Source organism: Pipistrellus hanaki, assembly GCF_964339955.1.
Source record: "Pipistrellus hanaki genome assembly, chromosome: 19".
Taxonomy (NCBI): domain Eukaryota; kingdom Metazoa; phylum Chordata; class Mammalia; order Chiroptera; family Vespertilionidae; genus Pipistrellus; species Pipistrellus hanaki.
The window spans coordinates 17,766,893-17,781,862 of record NC_140521.1 but is presented as its reverse complement, the minus strand read 5'-3'; the positions used below and the strand labels follow the sequence as shown (position 1 = coordinate 17,781,862).

The following is a 14,970-nucleotide window of genomic DNA, read 5'->3' as shown; positions in this document are numbered from 1 at the left end:
CTGTGAGAGGGTCCCCCTGCCGGGGGCGCTCCCGGGGCACACCTTTTTACACGAGAAGGCGGCACGGTGATTTATGGGGTGCCTGGCTCCAGAAGCCTCTCCCGGGGCTGCCCGGCCGCTGGCATCCATCAGGGCGAGGGGAGGCGAGGCGGGAAGCCGGCCCTGACGTGTGGGGTGGGATTTAACAGCACAAACACCGGGGCAGGGGGCGGCCCGTGGGACTGGGGAGGGGAAGGGGGGGCATTTGGGTTGGCCTTGCCACTAGCAGAGCCTGGCGCGGGGCTGGTGGTCTCTTCAGGGAGGGCATGGGGGGTTGGGGGACCGGGTGACTCCCTGGCATCTCAGGGACTCCTCGGCTTCCATTGGCTGCGCCCACCTGACCAAGGGGACCCCGTCTAGGGGAGGGCACTGCAGGGCAAAGGTTTCTGGGCACAGGCTGGTGTCAGGGCAGAGGGAGGGGGGGTGCCTCATGCCCCACTGCCCCAGGGCTCCCACTCCTGCTCAGAATAAACACCCAGCCCTGGCCACACCTGGCCCCAGCCCTTCCCCCTTCGCACGTGCCGTTCCCGCCAGCCTGCGTGGTGGCTCCTCACTCCCTCGGACCCGGGCTCCTGGGACCCGCCTCTCCCGAGGACCCATCCACCAGGGGCTCAGAAGCAGCCAATCAGAGGCACGTGAGCCCGTGGGCCCGGAGGCCGGGAGCCCGGCCCTAAGGAGACACAGCGCCTGGAGAGGCTGGCAGAGCGGGGCAGGTGCCCACGGAGGAGCCTCGGGTCACCGTGATGACGTGGGGATGGCGCTGGGCGCCGGTTAAACACGTTCTCCTCGCCGGTCAGGAGCCCACGCTGACGTACTGACAGTAATACAACACGGCGCCTGACGGCTCTAACGGACCCCAAAGTGCACAGGCGCGCACCCGCCTCGCACGCCCAGCTGGGACGTGACTCCGGCCGGAGCAGGCCGTCCTGTCCCCACCCGGAGGGGCAGGTACCGGGCACGTGCCCTGCCCTGTGCTCTGTGCCCTGCCCCGGGGACTCCTGCCCGGGCTGGGAGGGTGGAGCTGCAGAGGCGGGACCCTGCCCTCCTCACCCCCCCTCGCCTGGGGCAGCTCTGGGCAAGAACCCCTCCTTTGCCAGCAAGGGCCGCCTCCAAGCCTCTGAGTCCCCCTGGCTGCGGCTGGAGTGGGGGAGCAGGTGGAGGTGCGGCAGGAACAACCCCCTTTCCCACCCCTTCTCTCTCTGCTGCGTCTCCCCTAACGCGAGGTACGTGGGCCCTTAGGACGCACAGGAAACCAAAGGAGGTCTGGGCCGGGGCCGGGCCCGCTGGGGAGGAGAAGGGGGCGACCTCAGGCTGGTACACACCCCTGCGGCCAGTGTCCTGGCCCCCCCCATACAGCCCTGCACCCACACCTACACGTCCTGCTCCTGGCCCCGCTGGCAGGCTCCTGCCTTCCCACCGTGGGCTGAGGGCGGTCTCTGTGGCTGGCATCTCACCCATCACAGCACCAAGGCCCCCTCTCTCCCTGTGCCCCCGCCCCTGGCATTCCTTGGGCGTCAACCAGGACGGGCCACCCCAAGGGGACCGGCGTGTATTATCTGGGCAGAGTCAACAGGCCCCTCCGCTTCTTATCTCGGGCAAGCCGTGCCCAGGAGAGGGGCACACAGCAGCTGCCGGGCCTCCCAGGAGGGCAGCCTGGGCGGAGGCGGCCTGGGAGACGGAGCACCTGGTGGAGACGAGCTCTGCCCCCACCTGGCGGAGCGGGGGGGGGGGGGCGGGGGAGAGAGCATCGCTGAGGCAACCCAGGAAGGCTTCAGGGAGGAGGCGGCCCTGCCCTGGGCTTTGGCGCAGGCGTAGGACTTAGACGCGGATGGTGCGTGTTGGGCAGGGGGCAGAGCTTAAGCGAAGGCAAGGAGGGTTGAGGGCAGGAAGGGTCAGAGGCCGGAGGCTCAGGTGCGTAGGTATCTGGGTTCCAGCCCAGCTGAGTGGCTTGGAGTAATGGCTCTGTGCCTCCTGTTTCCTCGTTTGCAAAAATGAAGAGAATAGTATCTACCATTCGGGTGATTGTGAGGTTAAATGCAATGGCTGCTAAGGCCCAGAGCACACAGCAGGTTCTCACTATGTAAAGAAGCCGGAACCGGTGTGGCCCAGTGGATAGAGCATCGGCCTGCGGACTGAAAGGTCCCAGGTTCGATTCTGGGCAAGGGCATGTACCTTGGTTGCGGGCACATCCCCAGTGGGGGATGTGCAGGAGGCAGCTGATCCATGTTTCTCTCTCATCGATGTTTCTATCCCTCTCTCTTCCTCTCTGTAAAATATCAATTATAAATATATATATATATTCCTTGTTGGGGAAAAGGCTCAGGGGACAGTAGGAACTAACACTGATTGAAAGCCTCCTGGTACCTACTCCGGGTCCACAGTAATAATCCACCGGCCGCCCGTTTTACAGGTGAGAACACTGAGGCCCCGCAAGGAGCTTCGTTTGCTCAAAGTCGCCGGGCTGGCTAGGAGGAACGGAGTCCCGCTCCGGGCTGGCTGAGTCCGCTCTGGGGCTCCGGGGCCCCTCCTGCGGTGGGGAACGCACCCAGTGTGACCCCGGGATCAGGGCTGGGGCCTGTGGCTTCTGAGGGGCAAGTCGGGCCCACGGTCTGGGGTCCGAGAGAGAGAAAAGACCAAGGCAGCAGCAGCAGGAGGCGGGGAGGCCACTGCCACCCTCCAATCCTCCACCAGAGGAGAGGGTGAGGCGCCTGGGGAGGGCACGGCGTGGGCGAAGGAAAGGAGGCGGGACCGGGCCACTGGGCTTCTCCGGCCCAGGGTGCAGCCTGAGGCCCAGAGAGGGGAGAGTGTTTGCTTGAGGCGACACAGCAGCCATGAAGCCAGGGTGCCTCCGGGTGACCGGGAAGTGGGTGCTGGGGGGTGAGGGGGGTTTGGGGCACCCGCTGGCCCCGCACGCTCTGAGCCTGGTTTCCTGGGGGGCTGGGAAAGGTTGGGGAGACCTCCCCATGCCAGACCTTGGGCCCCAGTTTTCGCTGGGACTCAGCGCCTCCAGGGGAGAGAGGGCCCCACGAGGGGCCGGATTCCCATCGGAGGCGCGTTGCTGCCCCCTGGTGGCGCCAAGAGACGAAGTTCCCCTCACGTTTCCTAGGCGATCCTCGGGCCAGCCGGTACCCACCCGCCTTGGGACCCACAGGGGTGCCCGGACCCACTTGGCAGTCCTACCTCCTTCCCCAGAGCCCCACCCCCACCAGCCCCCACACGACGAAGACCGAGGTCCGAGACGCACAGAGTCCTATTGGAGATCACGGGGTTTGAACCCGACAGGGCCACGTCCCCGCTGGGCGGCCTGGGGTGGGTCAGGGCACCGTCCCGTGCCTCGGTTTCCCCATCTGTAGAACAGGGGTGGTGAGGGTGGGTTTTTTCAGGAGCCGTTCAGTGTCAGAGAAGGTGAGGGTGAGTGGGACGTTCGTAGAGGAGTTTCTGGCCCGCAGCCGGCACAGGGCCAGGCTGGAGATGGTGTCCTCACCTGCCAGGCCCGAGAAGGCACAGGCCATCCCCGTCCCGCCCCCCAGCCGAGGCAAGCCCTGCCAGGCGCCCCGCGCAGCCGGCTGCCCGGGAGGCCTGAGCTCGGGACGCCTGGCTTTGCTTCTCAGGCTGTGGCGTGGAGGGCATTGCCTCATCAGCCGGGCTTGAGGGATGAGCTCACAGAGGCAGAGAGACCGGCCGGACAGGGTTACAGACTCAACTCTGAAAGAGTTTATTGGTCGGGGCTGCGGGGGAGCCGGATGGAGCAGTCCTGGAGGGCTTCCTGTAGGCGGCGGCCAGCACAGACGCACAGGGTAGCTTCCACGGCCGTCTGAGAGCCCAGAGGCCCCTCGGCGGCTCCAGGGGCCTCAGCTCCGGCCCAGCTGGGCCTTCAGCGCCTGCAGCTCCCGGCTGTCGATGTTGTTGCCTCCGCACACGATGACCACCACGGAGGCCAGCGTGGGGCTCAGGCGGCCCTCGGCCTGCAGCCGCCCCAGGAGGCCCGAGTAGACGGCAGCTAAGGCTGCCCCGCAGGCAGGCTCCACCAGCATGCGCTCATCGTCTGCCCGGAGCGGGAGGGGGAGGAGGGGAGAGGGGGGAAGCCAGTCAGAGCTCGTAGGCCAGGGTGTTGCAAACCCCATGGAGCCAGCCTATCGGCCTGACTCCCTCTCCATCCACCCGTCTCTCCGCCTTCCGTGTATCTACCCATCCATCTCTTCCTCCATCCATCACGAGACTGTCTGTCTGTCCATCTATTAGCGTGGCCATCCATCAGCATATCCATCGATCCATCCATCCATCCATCCATCCATCCACTATCTATCCTTTGACTGTCTGTCTGTTCATCCATCAACGTGCCCATTCATCAGTGTCCATCCGTCGATGTGTTTCTGTGTCATTCATCAGTGCATTGCCCCATCAATCCCTCTGCCTATCCGTCTGCCCACGGCCCAGCTCGTCACTCACACATCCCTCCACCCATTCCACACATCCCTATGGCGCGCCCCCTCTCTGCCCGGCCCTGTCCTCGGAAGACCCTGGGGACACGACCTAGTGATGCCGACGGGCTGGGAGCGGGCAGATAGGAGATGCGTGGGATTGGTGCATCAGAGTCTCCACCCCGGGCGGGGTGGGGGTGAGAGACCCAGGGAGGCTTCCTGGAGGCGGTGTCACAATGGCTGGGGGCCCTTCGTCACAGGGAAATGACGGGGAGCAGGCAAAGGATGGGCAGCTCCAGAGAAGAAGAGCGTGTACAGAAGTCTGGAGGCGCCGAAACCAGTGTGGCTCAGTGGATAGAGCGTCGGCCTTCGGACTGAAGGGTCCCAAGTTTGATTCCGGTCAAGGGCATGTACCTTGGTTCAGGCACATCCCCAGTAGGGGGTGTGCAAGAGGCAGCTGATCCATAATTCTCTCTCATCGATGTTTCTAGCTCGCTATCCCTCTCTCTTCCTCTCTGTGAAAAATCAATAACATATATTTTTAAAAATAAAATAAAATAAATAGAAACTGACTTCCATAAAAAAAAAAAAAGAAGAAGAAGAAGAAGAAGAAGAAGAAGAAGAAGCCGAGTCCGGTTTGGCTCAGTGGTGGAGCGTTGGTCTGCGGACTAAAAGGTCCCAGGTTCGATTCCGGTCAGGGGCATGTACGTTGGTTGCGGGCACATCCCCGGTGGGGGGGGGGGGGGTGTGTGCAAGAGGCAGCTGGTCGATGTTTCTCTCTCATCGATGTTTCTAGCTCTCTATCTCTCTCCCTTCCTCTCTGTAAAAAAATCAATAAAATATGTTTTAAAAATAAATTTAAAAAATAAATGAGCATTCCCTGTTGAGGAGGAGGAGGAGGAGGAGGAGGAGGAGGAGGAGGAGGAGGAGGAGGAGGAGGAGGAGGAGGAGGAAAGGGGAAGGGGAAGGGGAAGGGGAAGGGGAAGGGGAAGGGGAAGGGGAAGGGGAAGGGGAAGGGGAAGGGGAAGGAGAAGGAGAAGGAGAAGGAGAAGGAGAAGGAGAAGGAGAAGGAGAAGAAGTCTGGAGGCTAGCGACAGCCGGCACCCCCTCCCTGTGCCCCTCCCCTCCATCTCCCCATGGCACGGTTGCCGCCCGCCAGCCTGGGAACGGGGGAGAGCCCGTGCCCTCGCCGGGGATCTGGACCGCGCAGGTTTCACCGGGCCCGGCGCCCACTCACCGAGGAACCTCTGCACGGCGTCCACGGCCTCCCGGTCCTCCACCACCTCCGAGAGGACCCGGAGCTCCTGCGCGCAGGCCAGCGCGCCCGCAGCCGCCGTCTTGGCGCCCAGGCACTTGGCCACGCTGCGGAGAGGCGGGCGGGGCAGGGTGCGGGGTGCGGGGAGGGGCTGGTGAGTCGCACACAGACCCAGCTGCCCCCGGTCCCCGGCCCCCGCGCGGCCCTGCCCACACCCTGACTTTGGGCTCCTAGCGTCCAGGGTGCGGAAGGACACATTTCTCCTGTCCTCAGCCCCTGCCTGTGGGGGCGGCTGGGCGGCCCTGGGGGACACATCACCATCCATGATGCTGGGTGAAGAGCATGAGGCAGGGGCTGGCGGCTGGACTCCCGCTCTCTGCTCGTGAGTGAGTTTATATTATAAACTTTATAAGAAGCTTGCCTCAGCCCCTGACCGGTGTGGTTCAGTGGCTAGAGCGTCAGCCCACGGACTGACTGAAGGGTCCCGGGTTCGATTCCAGTCAAGGGCAAACATCTGGGTTGCAAACTCAATCCCCTGCCCTGGCCAGGGCACATGCGGGAGGCAACCAATCGATGTGTCTCTCACATCAATGCTTCTCTCTCTCTCTCTCTCTCTCTCTCTCTCTCTCTCTCCCCCCCACCCCCTTCCACTCTCTCTCAAAATCAATGGAAAAACATTCTCAGGTGAGGATTAACCAACAACAACAACAAATGCAATGGGAGAAGAATTCTCTGATGATGGTGCCCAAAACCCACACCAAACTATGTTCGTGTTACAGACTGTGAATAGAAAAACGGAATATAATCTCGGCTTCTAAAAATATATTATAATTGATTCCTTTTACAGATGTTTGTGGACCACCTACTATGTGCCTGGCACATGCCACTTGTGTGCAATGATACGTGGACGGGGGGCAGGGCGGGAGGGAGGTAGGCAAAGACTGGGGAGCATGCACCCCAATGTGAGCAGCGTCCGCCTTCGGGTGAGGATGGGGTGACGTTTGGATGAGGTGATGTTTGGGTTTCTGTGGTTATTGCTCGCCTGGATGGCAGACCCTGGAAGCTGGTTCCCCTCACTGCTGAGACTGACAGGGCACAGGTCCTCCTCTTTCAGCACCGCCCCTGCCTCAGACCCACACTGCGAGCTGGAGCCCCGGGCGAGGGGACCCTCCTGAGGTGCCCCCCTCTGCGTCCTCCCCGCCAGCCCCCCCAGCACCAGCCCGCGCCCACCTGGTGATGTCCGGCAGCGTGACCAGCCTGCCCGCCTGCAGGGCCGCGTGGAAGCAGTGGGCCCCTCGCGTCTCCATGGCGACCACGGGCACATGCTGCCAGCCCACCTCCGCCAGGCCGGCCGCCACCCCGGCCAGGAGCCCCCCGCCCCCCACCGCCAGCACCAGGGCCCCCGGCGGGGTCCCCAGGGCTGCCTTCAGCTCCCGCACCAGGCTGGCGTGGCCCTCCCTGGAGGAGAGGGGGAGAGGGGGCGGGAGGAGCTGAGCCAGGGACACCCTCAGCCCCCGCCTCCCACCCAGGCCAGGGAGAGGGGACCCCGAATGCCTAGCTCCATCAGCTTCATTCGTGTCCGCCGCCCACCCCCAGGGCCCAGGGCCTCTGATGCCCCGCTCGCTGTGTGATCTCGGGCAAGCCGCTTGAGTCCTTGGTGCCTCAGTTTCCCCACCTGTAAAACGGGCACACAGCACCTCCCTCTAGGGGTCTAAATGTTCCCCCAGCCGAAACTGGTTTGGCTCAGCGTCGGACTGCCGACTCAAGGGTCCCAGGTTCGATTCCGGTCAAGGGCATGTACCTTGGTTGCAAGCACATCCCCAGTAGGGGGTGTGCAAGAGGCAGCTGATCAATGTTTCTCTCTCATCGACGTTTCTAGCTCTCTATCTCTCTCCCTTCCTCTCTGTAAAAAATCAATAAAATATATTAATAATAATAATAATAAAATAAATGTTCTCCCAAAGTACACGCTCCACGCAGGGGACTCGTTATTAGTGATTTCCATGTTACACATGGGGAAGCCGAGGCACGAGAGGTGCGATGCTCACAGATTCACACAACTCCTACGGGGCAGAAATGGGGCCTGGACTCCATGCCTCTTCTACTCTGGGCCTCGGTTTCCCCTTTTGTCCCATGGGAGGACCCGGATTCAATGAGGGTTTCTAAGCTCTGAGCTCCCGGGGTGCTGGGGGGGGCACCAGCCTTACCATATCAGGGGGTGGTCGAACGGGGGCACGTTCACCCAGCCGTCCCTCTTGGCCAGCTCCTGGGCCCTCAGATTGGCCTCGTCCCAGACCTAAGGAGCAATCGAGGCCAGAGGACCGGGGGGCAGGCAGCCCCTGGGGACCCAAACTAACACAACATTTCGGAGGGAGCCCCCAGATCTCCTCTCCTAAGGGGTAGAGGGGGACAAGGGGGCAGAAACAGCACTGCCCCTCCTCTGGCACCCACTGTGCCCCCTGGGCCTGGGCCCGGGCCGGGGCAGGCGGAGAGGACACATGGTCCCGCCCCCGTGGAACCTCGTCCAACGGGAGAGACGGGCTTCCTCCTCTTGAAACATTGAAGCAAGCCCTGGACGGTGTGGCTCAGTGGGTAGAGCGCCGGTCTGGGGACTGAAAGGTCCCGGGTTCGATTCCGGTCAAGGGCATGTGCCTTGGTTGCGGGCACGTCCCCAGTGGGGGGTGTGCAGGAGGCAGCTGACCGATGTTTCTGTCTCATCGATGTTTCTGACTCTCTATCCCTCTCCCTTCCTCTCTGTAAAAAAAAATCAATAAAATATATTTTAAAAAAAGAAAAGAAATATTGAAGCCAAATGAGCTTTGAAGCTGTGCAGCCCTTGCAGGCCTCTCCCTGGGCGCCCACTGAGCCTCTGCCCCGAGCAGTCGGGTGCCCGTCCAACCATGACCCCCCCCCCCCATCAGCCCTCCACGCTGCCCAGGGCCCAGAGCTGAAACCCTGTCAGCTGTGCTGTGTTTGGGCGGCCGGGTGACCCGGGGGGCCTCAGCCTCGGCCTCTCTCACACTGGATGGTCTCAGCATGGACCGTGCTGCCATCCTCTCCCTTATACTTCGTGTCTCATCAAGTGGCAAAGAACCCTAAAGTGGCCAACACCAGGCCTAGCCGGTGTGGAGCGCTGACCTATGAACCGGAGGTCATGGTTCGATTCCCGGTCAGGGTCCAGGCCCCCGGTGCAGGCTCGATCCCCAGTAGGGGGCGTGCAGGAGGCAGCTGATCAATGGTTCTCTCTCATCAATGATGTTTCTATCTCTCCCTCCCTCTCCCTTCCTCTCTGAAATCAATAACAAAATATGTAAGTTTTTAAAGGGGTCAGACCGAAACCGGTTTGGCTCAGTGGATAGAGCGTCGGCCTTCGGACTGAGAGGTCCCAGGTTCGATGCCGGTCAAGGGCATGGACCTTGGTTGCGGGCACATCCCCAGTGGGGGGGGGGGGGTGCAGGAGGCAGCTGATCGATGTTTCCCTCTCTCTCATGGATGTTTCTAACTCTCTATCCCTCTCCCTTCCTTTCTGTAAAAAAATCAATAAAAATATATTTTAAAAAAATAAAGGGGGCCAATACCAAGTGGCAGCGAGGCTGGGGGGACAGGCGGGCTCCTGCAGGGGGTCTTCTCGGGGCGGGCACAGGCAAGGCAAGCGGTGCCAGCCCTTCTCACACACCACACGCACTCTCGCCCGCCAGCTCGGCCAACCGAGGGCAGACCGGGCCCCGGGCAGAGCTCAGTGAGAGGACAAGGGGGCGGGGCGATCTCTGAGGGGGCAGGTGGCGTGACGGACAGGGCACCGCCCACTCCCGCCAGCTTCCCCTTCCCGGGCTCCTTACCTTTCCAGCCAGCTGCACCTCGGCCCCCTCCCCCTGCAGCCTCCTCACCACGGGCTGGGAGGTGCCCTCGGGGAGCACGATGGTGGCGGGCAGGCCGAGCTTCCGGGCGCAGTAGGCAGCCGCGATGCCCGCGTTGCCCCCTGCGGAGGCAGCGGAAGGCGGTGCCGTTGGCAGGCCTCTGCCCCTCCTCCTCCATTTCCCTGTAGGAGCCCCCTCTCCCCCACACTACACACCCCCACGAGAGAGTCCTCTCCCTGGCCTCGAGGTGGACACACGACCCAGACGGAACCCCTCAGAGAACCCAGCCGCCTGACCCATGACCCGTTCAGGGGTGAGCACGTGACCCAAGCCGGGCCCAGAAGACTAAGTCGCGGGCTGAGGGGTTCCATGGGCAGGGGTGCCCCCCTTTTTCACTGGGGCTGGTAGGATGGCAAGAAGCAAGCCTGCCACCCCAGGAGGCCCCGGGCGAGAAGAAAGCTGGTGGAGAGGAAAGAAAGGCCAGGAGAAAGGAGGAGGTTGTGCGGGGGAGAGCGCCTGGATCCAGCCGTGCCTGAAAGCCGTGTCTACTGAGAACGTTCAGTTCTCGGAGCCCCGTGGCTTAGTACGCCTGCGTGAGCTGGGTTCTGGTCACTTCTGCTGACGATGGGAACGCGGCTGGGAGAGGACAGACACATGGCCATCGGACCATGACCGTGATGAGGCCGGGCCCTTACGAGGAGGCCGAGCTCCCTGGACGGCTATCGCTGCTCCGGCCAGGCCCCCCCCCCCCGCTCCTCCCCCACACCCGGCCCGGAGGACCCTCGAGCGCAGAAAGGCCTGGGGTCACCTGAGGAGCACACCAGGTGGCTGCATCCCTTCTTGGCCGCCTGGGGAGAGAAGGAAGGGGGTTGAGGGCTCACCCAAGCAGGGATCACGGAGCTCCCCTGCCTGCCCCCCATTCCAGCAGCCCCACGCTCCATCCCCTCCCGCACAACCTCGCTCCTCCCCTCCTGCCCGCACCCCCTCACCTCCTGGCAGAAGTGCCCGATGCCCCGGATCTTGAAGGAGCCGGCGGGCTGCACATTCTCGCACTTGAGGAAGACGGTGGTGCCCGCCGCCTGGGACAGCGCCCAGCTCTCCAGCAGAGGCGTGACCACGTGGAAGGGCCCGGCCTCGGCCCGCTCCCCCAGGGGGCGCTCCATCCCGGCGGCCGCCCTGCCTGCGGAGGACAAGGGCCACGGCCCGGCCGGCTCCAGTCAGGGCTCCCCCGGACCAGGCCGGGAGGGGAGGGGGGATGGGGAGCGGAGACGCCCTCGGCGTGGTCCTCTTAGCCCCGTCTGGCTGCCAACCTGTGACACTTCAGGCAAAAATCTGCTCCTCCCTGGGCCTCCGTTTCCCCATCCGGGCAAATGCCTCTGGACGAGGGGCCTTTTGTTCTGTGCCTGCGGCGGAGGCCCACGGTGCTGGGGGCGCAAAACCCGGCCCATGAGAAGTGATGGGCCGAAACCGGTTTGGCTCCGTGGATAGAGCATCGGCCTGCGGACTGAAAGGTCCCGGGTTCGATTCCGGTCAAGGGCAGGTACCTTGGTTGCAGGCACATCCCCAGTAGGGGTGGTGCAAGAGGCAGCTGATCGATGTTATATACATATGATTTTTTTTTTTTTACAGAGAGGAAGAAAGAGGGATAGAGAGTTAGAAACATCAATGAGAGAGAAACATCGATCAGCTGCCTCTTGCACACCCCCTACTGGGGATGTGCCCGCAACCAAGGTACAAGCCCTTGACTGGAATTGAACCTGGGACCCTTCAGTCCGCAGGCCGATGCTCTGTCCAATGAGCCAAACCAGTTTCGGCTACTGTGGCAGGTTTACAGGCATCACAGGAGCATCTCAGAAACTGGAACAACATGGGAAATGAGACAGATATCTACTCCTGCCGCGGACGTATAGTCCGAGGGAGAGATCAGCATTCAAGAGATAACTGTGTAGACAAACCAACTGATCAGAAACAGAGAAAACCGCTGAGAGAGAAACCTGCGTGTAGGGAGCCCCGAAGAGAAGAGCAAGGGGACCGACTTTGGGTCAGGAGGTCAGGAATGACCTCTTGGAGGAGGTGACCATTGCAACTGAGGCTGGCCCTAACCGGTTTGGCTCATGGATGGAGTGACGGCCTGCGGACTGAAGGGACCCAGGTTCGATTCCGGTCAAGGGCATGTGCCTTGGTTGCAGGGACATCCCCAGTAGGGAGTGTGCAGTGCAGGAGGCAGCTGATTGATGTTTCTCTCTCATTGATGTTTCTAACTCTCTATCTCTCTCCCTTCCTCTCTGCAAAAAAAATCAATCAATAAATAGCCCTCACTGGTTTGGCTGATCGATGTTTCTCTCGCATCAATTTTTTTTTTAATCTCTCTCCCATCCACGTTTTTCTCTCTCTCCCTCTCCTTTCCTCTCTCCCTAAAAATCAATGGAAAATCTTTTTTTAAAAAGAAACTGAGGCCCAGAGAGGTTGAGTCGTTTGCCTGAGGTCACACAGCTAGAAACGGCGCAGCCAGGATTCAAACTCGGGCAGTGTGCCTTGGCATCTGTGCTCGTCACCACAATGCAGCGTGAAGCCCAGGGCTGGGTGCAGGTCCCAGCAAGCACGACGCTGGCCAGCCCATTTTCCTTCCTGGGGCCCGCCTGGTGCATCCAGGAGTTGGTGTTTACCCAGGTCTGTCCCTCAGGCTTTTCCCCAGAGGCCACTGCTGACACCTCACAGCCAAGTCCCTGGCACCAGAGCTGGGCAGCCCGGCCCGGCCCCTGGCGGGCAGCATGCCCCTCTGGCAGGCTCCCCTTCTGCAAAGCAGCTGGGCCCGGGACACCGAGTTGAATCGATATTCCTGGGAGGGCTCAGGCCACTGTCCCGCTCCCTCCCTTCCCACCCGCTGGGCGGGGACTTTGCCCCGGGGCCTCTCAGACTCCCCCACATGCACCTCCACACGTGCACGCCGAGCCCCAGGGGCCCCCGTTTGGGCCCCAGGCCTCCTTACCTTTCTGCTCAAGAATCCCCAGAACCAACTTGGCTACCAGTGGCTGCCCACAGGCCTGACTGGCACCGGCTCTGCCCGGTTTCTGCCAGCCTCCCAGGGCCTTGACCCCTCCTCCCGTGTTAAAGGGACAGCTCCCCACTGGAGAGCAAGGAGGAGGAGATCAACCCTCGCTGCCTCCCCCTGTGCCATCCTCTGGCGCAGGCCTTCCCCTGGTCCCACGTGACAGATCAAGAACCCAAGGCCCCGAGAGGCAAATTCACTTGGCTGAGGCCACCCAGCCAGAGAGGAGCACCCTTTATCTCTCACCCCCGACCACCTGTTTCACCACACAGACACCTCTGAGGAAAGGCTGGTCCCGAGAGAACAGAGACGAGGAAACAGCTGTCACGGGAGAAACTTCACACCCCACACAGGAGCCCAGCAAGCATTCCTTTGTCAGACAAAGGACTCTGGCCACTGGCTCGTTTGTTAAAAAAAATATTTACTGGACACCTACCATGTGTCACACACATCCCAGGAGCTTTGGCCTCAAACAAAATAGCGTGTCCCCTGCCCTCCTGGGGCCTCCAGGGGTCACTGCAGAGTGGCTGCAATCAGTGCCACCCGGCACAGGCGGGGCTGCCGGTGCCCGGAGCAAGGGCGTCACTTGGCCCGGAGGACTGGAAGGCTTCCCAGAGGAGGAGGAGGAGGAGAGGGAGGAGGAGGAGAGGGAGGAGGAAGAGAGGGAGGAGGAGGAGAGGGAGGAGGAGGAGAGGGAGGAGGAGGAGAGGAGGAAGAGAGGGAGGAGAAGGATGAGAGGAGCAGGAGGAGGAGGAGAGGGAGGAGGAGGAGAGGAGGAAGAGAGGGAGGAGAAGGAGGAGAGGAGCAGGAGGAGGAGGAGAAGGGGAAGAGGAAGAGGAGGAGGAGGAGGAGGAGGGAAAGGAAAAGGAGGAGGGAAAGGAAAAGGAGGAGGAGGAGGAAAGGAGGAAGAAGAGGAAAGGAGGAAGAAGAGGAAAGGAGGAAGAGGAAGAGGAAGAGGAGGAGGAGGAGGAGGAGGAGGAGGAGGAGGAGAGAGACCTGCCTGTATGGAGTCCTGGAAAGAAGAGCAAGGGGGCCTACTTTGGGTCAGGAGGTCAGGAATGACCTCTTGGAGGAGGTGACCAGAGGAGGTGGAGGAGGAGGAGGGGTAGGAGGAGGAGGAGGAGAGGAGGAAGAGGCTGAGCTCAGCCAGGAATCAGGAACATGGAGTGCAAAGGTCTGGAGTGGAAAAACATGGTGGGACTGGAACCAAGAAGGCAGGGGCGAGGCAGCAGGAGGGCCTGGGGCTGGGAGGTGGGCAGGGACAGAGTCCACCGGGCAGCTGTGCCAATGCAGAGTCTGGACCTCACCCAGGGGCACTGGGGAGCCAGGGAAGGCTGTGGGCAGGAGAACGATACCATCGGACTCACAGCTCGTCTCTCGCACCATCCCCCGGGGTGAGCTGAGCGAACCACACCTCTCCGGCTCCCTGTGTCCGCGGGGGGGCGGGGTCCAGGTGCACCCCGCTCGGACTTTGGGTGACCCCCTCGGGTTTGATGATTAACTCCCGGCCACCTGGGGTGAGTCGAGCTGCTTGGCCCTGATCCCTGATGAGAATGCTGACAGCTCCATTCCCAGCCACACCTCACACATGCGCCCGTCCTCCCATGTTCTGTCCTGATCGGGCGCTGGGAACAGAGGGGACAAAGCCCGGGTCATGCCCTGAGGTGGCTCCCGGCCTGGAGGGGGAGGAAAGACACCCAGTTGAGTGACATGTCTCACACCCCCGGGGTGGACAGAGAGCAGAAAGTCCCACAGGACAGCTGAGGGTGGGTGGGATCACGGAGGGCTCCCTGGAGGAGGGGCACACAGCTCGGGCTTGGGCAAGAAGCACCGCTTGCTGCATTCACTGCATGCCCATTGGATGCCAGCCCTTCTGTGTTGGCCAGTGTGCCCTGAGGCTCTTTATAGGACACCTTAGCACACAAAGCCACCCTACCAACTCAGGGAAGCTGCAAAAATGCCAAGACAAGGAAACAGATCACAAACGAAAGAGATGGAGGACAAGAAGCAACTGGATACAGAGTTCAAAACCACGCTTATAAGGTTTTCAAGAATTTCCTAGAAAAGGCCGATAAAATAAATGAGACCTATGAGGATATGAAAAGGGATCAACTAGAAATAAAGAATACATTGTCTGAAATAAAAAAAAAAATTATACAGAGTCCTAAAAACAGAATGGAAGATCGCAAGAATCAAGTCAAAGATTTGAAACATAAAGAGCCAGAAGACACTCCTCCACAGAAGCAAGAAGACAAGAGAATCCAGAAAGTTCAAGATAATATAAGAAACCTCTGGGACAACTTCAAGAGAACCAACATCAGAATTATGGGGGTCCCAGAATAAGAGAGA

The 14,970-nt window shown here is 61.4% G+C and overlaps 1 protein-coding gene across 6 annotated transcripts; it reads right to left on the bottom strand.

The window, feature by feature from the left end:
• Nucleotides 1–3,733: 3,733 nt before the first annotated feature.
• Nucleotides 3,734–14,160, bottom strand: SDSL (serine dehydratase like; the record flags this gene model as incomplete). 6 transcript variants are annotated; one of them, XM_084868360.1, is made up of 8 exons in its annotated part: nucleotides 3,734–4,084; nucleotides 5,698–5,822; nucleotides 6,946–7,173; nucleotides 7,923–8,011; nucleotides 9,555–9,694; nucleotides 10,381–10,420; nucleotides 10,562–10,752; nucleotides 14,036–14,160. In XM_084868360.1, the coding sequence occupies 7 exons, from the start codon at nucleotides 10,733–10,735 to the stop codon at nucleotides 3,891–3,893; spliced, it is 990 nt and encodes a 329-aa protein (XP_084724486.1). In that variant the 3' UTR covers nucleotides 3,734–3,890. The 6 variants fall into 6 exon arrangements, with proteins under 6 accessions (XP_084724486.1, XP_084724482.1, XP_084724483.1 ...); XM_084868356.1 differs by lacking the exon at nucleotides 14,036–14,160 and adding an exon at nucleotides 13,989–14,007; XM_084868357.1 differs by lacking the exon at nucleotides 14,036–14,160 and adding an exon at nucleotides 13,058–13,217.
• Between the last annotated feature and the right edge of the window lie 810 nt (nucleotides 14,161–14,970).